Source organism: Paramormyrops kingsleyae, chromosome 7, assembly GCF_048594095.1.
Source record: "Paramormyrops kingsleyae isolate MSU_618 chromosome 7, PKINGS_0.4, whole genome shotgun sequence".
NCBI lineage: Eukaryota > Metazoa > Chordata > Actinopteri > Osteoglossiformes > Mormyridae > Paramormyrops > Paramormyrops kingsleyae.
This window is the reverse complement of record NC_132803.1, coordinates 22535069-22544355: the sequence shown is the minus strand read 5'-3', so window position 1 is coordinate 22544355 and position 9287 is coordinate 22535069. Positions and strand designations below refer to the sequence as shown.

General features: G+C 41.7%; 1 protein-coding gene across 3 annotated transcripts in view; it reads left to right on the top strand.

The window, feature by feature from the left end:
• ttll11 (tubulin tyrosine ligase-like family, member 11) overlaps positions 1-9287 on the top strand; it is a 29290-nt gene continuing 20003 nt past the window's right edge. The window contains exons 1-3 of one of the 3 annotated variants that reach the window (XR_002837787.2): positions 1-1399; positions 2868-2967; positions 4360-4493. Coding sequence is in view for 2 of the 3 variants with exons in the window: in XM_023807970.2 (XP_023663738.1) it covers positions 890-1399; positions 2868-2967; positions 4360-4493 (744 nt within the window). In the remaining variant the exon portion in view is untranslated. The remainder of the gene's footprint in view (positions 1400-2867; positions 2968-4359; positions 4494-9287) is intronic. The other 2 variants (XM_023807970.2, XM_023807969.2) reach the window with 2 other exon arrangements.

Sequence of the window (9287 nt, the reverse complement as noted above, 5' to 3'; positions counted from 1 at the left end):
ATTTATCAAGAGTGCAAGGATTTTTGGAGAGCACTAGCGGCAGATTCACTTATTAGCACTGGGAATAGAATTCGATCATTTTGTCCTTCGAAGGCTTCCGTCGGTTGCGTAGCCAACGACAGCAAAACACAAGTGCTGCATTTTCGGGAGGCTTTTCCTAAAATAAAGGTTCCTTCCGAGCATGTCGAATCGTGGGCGTCTACAGCTGCTCCAAAGCGATGAATACGATCGGCAACTTCTGTTCCAGTAACGGGATACATGATCTTATTTAAACAACAAATGGCAGTCACCGTTGAATGAAACTTTTAAATAATGAACGAGTTTTGTCGCTTGGAAGCCATGTAGCGGCGAGGTTTGCCTGCTACGGCGGATAGCTCATTTGCCGAGTTTGCTTATGCACCATCAACCACCGCAGCACTGAGACTCACCCGCTGGGTGTTTTATTCGCTGGATTTATTATGGAGTTGTGGTTGGGCAGCAGTGCGCACGTGCAGCATGGGTATGGTTTTAATTTATCTTTTTTTAGTTTCAATGCATATAGCAGCTTGATCCTAAATAAACATGACTTAGAGTTGCATGGCTTGCAAGACACCAAGGAAACAGGCGAGAGCGGAGGGTCCTTCTGACCGGTATACCGACTGTGTACAGGATCGCTAAGAAAGTATTCTCAGTTTCAGGGACGTGTGGAAATGTTTCGGGACGTGCCATGTATGGAAAGTGCAGTCCGTATAGCTGCATATAAAAGTAGTCTGTTATGCTTTGATAATGCCTATCAGACAGCTTTATCGCTGCTTTAAATAAGACAGATCTGCGTTAAAGTCGGTCTGTCGCACTGTATCCAGTGGGACACTTGACAGCTGACCCGATCGCCCTTCTCTGGGTCTGCGTGATGAGTGATCACTACGTGCAAGTCAAGGAAGAGCTGGAGCAAAAGAAATCGCCGGGGGAAGGGGGCGAGAAGGATGCAGTAGCCGAGGAGGAGACCGTCCCGATCCCCCTGGCTGCCTCCGTCTCCCCGGCCACTGCATCCCTCAGAGGGCGGGGTGATGTTGCCAAGACTTCCGTTACCGGCCGTCAGAGGAGTAAAAGCAGGAGCACACAGGGGGCTCCTGATAGAAACATCGGCAACAAACGGGACTCAGACGGCGGGCATGCAGCGGAAATCGCCAGGGAGAAGATGCCTGGAACCCTGCTTCAGGTCAAGGGGACTGGGAAGGCGCTGCAGGGCAGGGCGGAGACTAACGGCGTGGCGGCGCCCGGCCACCAGGAGGGCGATCGCGGCAAGGAGGACGGAAACAAAGTGGCTAGGAAGAGGAGAGCGGTGACGGTGGACACCTCCAAAGCCAAAACGTCCCTGGAGGCGCTCAAAGTCAGCATCAGGCAGCTCAAATGGAAAGAGGTACGCTGTAACTTAACTTCATCATACACCTTTATTACCCACATTTACTCTTCTAGGGTTAGTCTATTTTTTACATGAATACCACATTTCATATTGCACTGTAACTTTTTGTAATTTGACAACTAAGTATTTTTTAATTGTACTTTGAAATATACCCTGTTGTTGACATTCTTAAGGTAGCTAATTGACTTTGGTGCTCATATTATTGATGTCATTTGTTCAGCTGGTGATACAAAATACTCTGCAAGTAATCCTTGATAAGTGGAGACACTTATCCCTGTACAGTATTTTTAAATATGCATGAGAACTGAGGTTAAGGGCATTAACAGCGTTGAAATTACCTTCATCACCACCTATACAGATCCATTGTAATACTACCCAGTGTGGGATCTCGTTTCTTCCAAAGCACTTTATACACATTTATATTTTACAATGTGTGATGTGCTGTCAAATCCACAATAAAATACAGTATGAATCTAAGCTCCCCAAGTCATGTTTTATAGTCTCATGTTAGTAAATAAATACGATGTACCACTGTTACTGTATCTCCTATATTCATAGTCATATTTATGTCTGGGACAAAGACCACAGAAGATGGATGGGGATGTGTACTATGCGGACTCCAGGCTGGTGTTCAGCAATCGGAAGAAATTTGTGAGATTCAAGACAGAATATGGGATTAATTAAGAGAATCCAGTCTTCTCAGTTTACTTATTGGCAGTGATGGAATAGGGAAACGTTGGTGGTTTTGTGGGAAGACTATTTATGTGAATTTATGAAATATTCAGAGTGTAATATTTCTTGTGTGTGAATACCAGTAGATCATGAACTTAAAATAGTAGGCATTTTAAAAATGTTACAAGAACTAGTGTGATTAGATCATATACACAATTATATATTATTTAATACTGTAAATGCAATATACTGTATGGGCTATATGATTAACTGTAATCTGCCATGATCCATCAGACCTGCAGACCTACAATTTAGAGAGATCCCCTTACATGTGAAGTGATTGGCTGATATGGAATGAAACTGTGTTAACTTCAAAGGGGTAAGGTGCACCATAGTTACAGTCTTGCAGAAAGCTTACAGGTAGTTCAACATGCAGTGACAAAGTTGTGAGTGAATGCGTATGGTGTCCACACTCAGAATTGTGTGCTTTGTGTTGTTGGATAGTTTAGGCAGCGTCGAGCAAGTTTGTTGATGAAGTGGTTATTTATGGATTTTGTAAGAGAATTTAAGAATGTTTAAACAGATATTTGAAACTTTGCCTGCCTGGGTAGTATCACTTTAATGTGTCCTACTTTCAGGATAACATTAAATATATACATTTCAGACCAACTATAGTGTTATGTATTGTTAGTGATGTAATGCTGTTACTTATTAATTAGGATCTTTCTTAAGGGCCTGGAGTAGGGTAACCCCTGCTGACGCTCGCTCTCTTCTCTCCATTTCTGCCACGCAGTTCCCTCTCGGTCGCCGTGTGGCCTGCGATATTTACTGGCACGGTGTGTCCTTCCATGACAACGAGAACATAATCTCAGGCCAAGTCAACAAGTTCCCTGGTAAGGTCCGGCCTTTTACCTCGCTGTGTTGTGAAGCGGTCTGGATGCATCACTGCGATCTTATATTTGAATAAAAGAAAAGCAAAGCAAAAAGGACCACATATGCCCCATTTCCACCGACGAGCTTCTGGAGCCGGAGCCAGACTTTTTCCCAATCCGGAACTAGCTACACGCATCTCCACTGTAAAAAACTGGCCCTGGGTTCCAGCACGGCACCTAGAGAAAAGCTACCAACTTTGCCGTTGCTTGCAGCAGGTGTTCTGTCAAGTTCAAGTTTCAAGTTATATAGTCAGAGCTGCAGGGGAGGGTACAGGATTGGGGGGGGGACAACAAGAGGGCATTACAGGACAAGCAGCAGTGCAATAAAGAACAAGACAGTGCAACATAAGAACAGGGAGATAATAAATAAGGGATGAATAGGTGATGCAATGGGGATAAAGATGTGCTAATAACCGCAAAAGTAATGCATCATTTTTGATAAACTGAGACTGCTGCAGCATAAATATTATATTTTCATTGCAGAAGTATTTTCCATGGATGTTCCACAGACATGACTAATCAAGTATAAACAATGCATGCAAAAACTGATACACAAATGTTCAGAAATATAAAGTCTGATTTTAGATATTGGATGTATTTGACTCACTTCTGCCCCAATATTACAAAAACTGCTATTTTGGACGTGAAATTCTCTGGCATATAAACCAAAAAATTGTGTGACGTTGCAATAAGTACACAAGCCAAAACAAAAGTTAAACCATGTTTAATACAGTATAATGAGCATACCTGCATATATGAAAACAGAACTGGTTCTCATGTATAGTTTTTAGTATCATATACTTGTGCTTTCAGTTTTTGTGTGTTTTTCACCTTGATAGTATTTGACAAAGCACAACACAAAAGACTAACCATTGATGTATTGATTGTATACAAATTCACATCCTTAATAAATGTATCTAAAATTGATGTAAAATCCAGCAAAACTTCAAAAGTAGCCCAGAAAATGCTTCAGTACAGAGATTTTGTTGATACACAGTTGAAAGCTTCTGAGCAAAATAAGTAATTTACCGGCTATCAGGGCCAGAGTTACTGGAAATTGTTCCTGAACTTTGGGTGTGTTCAGAATATGGGCTAAGGTGACTGCACAGACATTCAGCTGCTGCATCAGTGGATGTTCCACAGTTCTGAGGGTGATACTGTACCCTTCAAACATGCACTTTTTAGTATGAAGCAACAAGTGTTAAACATCCTCTTACGTATTTCGACATGGGAATTATACTGCATATAATGTAGAAGATTTGTGTTCCTACGTACTTTGGGTTCAGATGTCAATTGTCGTGCTCCAGGCTGGGATGTCAGAATGCACCGCCCTCTCCTTTCCCCACGCCGCAGGTATGATCGAGATGCTGCGAAAGATCAACCTGAGTCGAGCCGTTCGCACCATGCAGGAGCTCTTCCCCGAGGAGTACAGCTTCTACCCCCGCTCCTGGATCCTCCCGGAGGAGTTCCCGCTATTCACCACCCAGGTGGGGGTTTGATCACGTCTTTGTGCAGCGGACCCGTAAACTTGTGGCACACATTTATTTTAAGTATATAAGGTACTGTACTGTATGCATTGGCCTCTTCAGCTTGTATTACAATTGAAATCCATAGTTTTATCAGCTCTTACAGTTGGTTATCTTACCAAAGCACTTCAAGTTACGTACCTTGATGAAGGTGCTACAGTAGCTCCCCTTCTGTAACCTGAACCTACAAACTTCACCTTGGGAGTCAGTCAGGGGTGTCAGGAGAGACATGGATACCTTGGCAGATTCAGAGTCCCCCTAAGCCTATCCCCTGAAATGCAGTTACAGTTTTAATTTCTATATTTGTGCATCGTACCTTCATCATGAAATGGTTACTGTTGTGGTAAAAGTGCCATTGAGAGTGGGAATCCTACTGGGCGGGGGCAGGGTGACATTTTGTCAGGGGGCTCAGAATTTCTAGCTACACCTCCGCAGATTGTGTCCATGATCACTGTAGGAGCTGCAGCCGACGTGACATCGTGTCGTATGGAGCTATGAATTAATCAGTCCTGCTGTATTATTTATGCAAATGAGCTGCAAATTCCTAAGCTAGTGACAAATTTGTTGTAGTCACCGTGTTTAAATATTGCTTCATTTTAGTGTTTCATATTGGAAGTAATATTTTTTCGGCAGTTAGAACTTACTGTATTAGGGCTGTAAATCGTTGGCTGCAAAGCCATTCGATTGGAACATGATTACTGGGGGAGCGATTTGATGCATCGAAGATCTTTGATTTCATATTGATCGATTATTTGATTATTTTGATAACCTAAAGTCAAACCTTTTTTTAACTTCACTGAAAAAATGTTACAAATATTACCATGGGAACCTAATTATGTACAGTATTGGAATAAAAAGAAGTATAATCTAGGAACATACATTTTTATTGTTGTTTATTATTATTGTTATTATTCTTTATTATTTTATTGTTATTGTGTTTTTGGTATTATTACATGGAGATGGCTTCTCCCATCTCATTTACTCACTAAACAGGCATTGCCAAGTGTGATTCTAATGGTTTAAACCTCAGTTGTTACCATTGGCTCATGCAAGTTCGATGTGATATTATTCTGCTACGAAAGGGAGTCACACCTTGAATACAGATGATGGCATAAAATTTCATATCACTATATTTAACTAAATGCATAATGAAAGAGAGCTTCCATGAATAGCTGAAAAACATGGTGATGCTGTTTAATCTTAGCTTGTGGAGGAGAATGATGGTATATACACAATATAAATTAGCTCAGATTTTTGTAAATCTGGATAGTTAGTCAGGCAGCAGTTGTGGTCAGATGAAAACAAACTGGAGCTTAAATTGCCAGTGTTATGTTTGGCAGAGACCCATCATAACACCTCTCTACTCGAAGGCCTCCCGGTCCAGCGTGCCGGTGCCAGAACAGCTTGGTTCTTCTCAGCAGGGATGGGAAGGTTAAGGCTGGCGGAAGATGGACCGGAACAAAGCACGGGCCATACAGTAATAAATCCTGTTTCAGTTTGCTGAGCTGGGGCCAGGGTACAGGGCACTAGAGCGGAGCGGATGTCCTCCACTCAGCCAGAGGCCTGTCTTCAACGGCAGCGTTTCCCAGCCCCGTCCTCGGGGATCCACAGACCCTCCCAGGAGCTGGGAGGGAGCGAAAACATGGACTGTCTGTGGATCCCCGAGGACCGGGTTGGGAAATGCTGCTCTGTGCTGTTAAGAATCTCAAGAAACATTCAAAGTCCGTTTCTCTATGCGGCACGGGTGTTTGAGCAAATCTGCCAAGAAAGGTTGCTAAAAATATAGTACTGAGCAAGTCTCCATGAGTTGGTGGAAACTCATCTAAAAAGTTATCTGCTGTGATACTGAAGAGGAGGTTTCCAGATTCTGGACAGAAGACAGGATCAGTTCTATCCAACCAAAACTTTCGTTTGGCTTTTTTGGCTTTCACTATAATTACTTTGACTTTGATTTTTTTTCCAGCCTTCAACACTCATTTATTTATACAGCATCATTTAGTCATTATACAAAATAGGCCACTTTGGGAATTGTCTAGCTGCTGGCTGTAATTGCTTTAATCCATGTGGCTTCTCTGCTTTTTATAGCTCTCTCTTTGTCACCCTAGAAACACGAGAGTTCATTCCTTCAGCAAATTACTGTCCAGGCAGTCAGTCAGCTGCTGGATTTTGTGCACCAGGGTCAAGCGCCTTGATCCTGTACATCACAGTACTTATGAGATTTCTATCCTGCATGTATATTTGCTTGATATGTAGCTTAATTTCAAGAATATTTAACTTATTCAAAAATAAAGATATTTATTTTATATACTTGTTGTGTGATTTGACAAAGAATCTGTCCAAGGGTGGGGAGATGTGGGGCTTTCTGGGCTTGGACCTTCTGCTGATGATAAGACTGTCCCGTCCGTCCGTCCGTCAAACCGTCCATCCATCCATCCTTCCATCCCCTGTAACCGCTTCTCCTATTCATGGTAACAGGGGTTGAGAATCTATCCCAGAGCCTTTCATTCAGTTAAGTTCTAGTTAACCTCAGCATGTTTTCGGACTTGGGTGGGTGGGGATGACCGGAGCACCCAGAGGAAACCCCACGGTGACACAGAGAGAACATGCACACTCCCCACACATGGCAGAGACTCGAACCCGGGTCCTAGAGGTGTGAAGTAACACTGCTAACCATTGTGTCATGCTGTGATTGGAAGGTCACCAATTAAACTCCTGTGGCAGGCAGAGTAATTTTACCATTGGGCTTCTGGTTGAAACAAAATCTTGTTCTAGATTATTGCGTTACGTGCCTGAACTATCCATCTCCGCAGATGAACATCCCTTTAGATTAAAGTTTATATTAAATAAGTAAATATAAGTTCCTCTTTATTTAATGAATAAGAGAAATGTAAAACCCCACCACTAAGTGGGCTAAGCAGCTGTCTGATGGATGGAGCGTCTGTAACATACTGTAAATGTCACCACCTTATTTCAAATTGTTAACTGTTTTTCTTACAGCCCAAAAATGCACAAGTGATAAAATAACATTTTTATCTCCTTTATTTATGAATCATGCCCTGCGGTGTGTTGGTGACTGCCCAGGGTTGGTTCCCGTCTGCGCCCATTGTTCCCAGGATAGGCTCCGGTCCCCCCGCGACCCCAGTTGGGATTCAGTGGTTTCAGAAAATGGATGGATGGATGGATTTATGAATTATACCTGGCAAATCATAGTGAAAAAAGAAATGTAACATTTCTGAAAGAAAATAAGACAATAATAAAAGACATGAATAAGTGGCTTGTGTAAGGGTGATACTTAGAGGACATACCTTTAGCTTGAGTTCAGCCTTGAGCCTCCCAGCTATGCACCTCTAGAAGGAGAAATATTTTCCCATTCTTTTTTACAGAATCATGCCAGCTCAGTCAAGTCAAGTCAATTGCAAAGACTTCCGATTGGATTGAGGTCAGGACTCTGTCTAGGTCACCCAAGAATTTTCACACTTTTGCACTTGCTTTGAGTTGTTGGCTCATTCTCATGCTGAATCGTATCTCCAGCTTCCTAGCCGAGAGCAGCAGGTCCATCATCCATTCTGTCCTGATAGTGATAAGCACCACTCCCTGCTGATGGGCATCTTTCAGGGGTGGGTTGGATTTTCATCAGACGTCCCACTTCACATTGTGACAAAAAAGGTTGACTTAGTCTCCTCTGACCACAGATCTTTTAGCCTCTTTCCTCTATCATCTGTAAGGTGTAGTTTTAGTATAATCGATTCGAGACTTAGCATTGTATTCTTGAAGAGTGAGTTTCTTATTTCTTTTTATTGTGGAGTACTGGTCATATTGTACAGACATGTATACTATCTCACTGAAGTGTCGTCATTGTGTTGAACAATGACAATAACAAATTTAATCTTGAACCTTGAACAATAACCAGTTCTTGCTGTTAAGGTCTATTGTTCCTTCAAAGGTAACATTGGCCTCTTTGTTGCCAGCCTCCATCTTGCTCAGTTATCAGGTTTGGAGGGATGTCCTGATTTAGGCATGGTCTGGGTGGTGCTGTATCTCTGACACTTCCTGACGATGGTCTTCACTGTGTTACAAAGTATCGTTAAAGCCTTTGAAATCTTCTTACTGCCTTTTCTTAACATATGCCTTTTTACAACTTCAGAGAGTCTTTTGAGTGTCCATTTCATAGTGGATTTTGTTTTTTTTTAAATGTCCCACAAAGCAGCGCCACCTGTGAGTATAATTAATCGCACATGGACACCAGTTATCTTGTTTGGCGTTCATTGATTGGTTATGCCTGATTAGATCTGCAGATGTAAAAAGGGGAGTTTCTCTTTTCCAAATAAGGTATTTATAATGGTTATAATTTTTATCGATTGTCATAATTTTTTGGAATTCTATTTGTACCTGACTGTAGGTATGTAAATAAAAAGGAGCTTTATATACATTTTTTCACTCTCAAGGTGTAATTCAACAAAAGTTACTTATAAAAGGTGATAGTTTCCTTCTATACCCACTGCACATTTTGGGACAGATGACCTTTTATCTATGGGATGATAATGAATACAAAGGCAAGGGCCAGACATTTTGCTTGTTAACAAAAAATAGCATGTGCATGCATTAGGCCTCAGAAGAACCCCTGATACCATTATTGTGATAAATTGTATATAATATATATATTGGGTACGTGTGTGTATATTACAAATTAAAACATAATAAAACAGACTATGCATAGTGTATGATACACTAGTGATGGATTAACTAAATCTAACT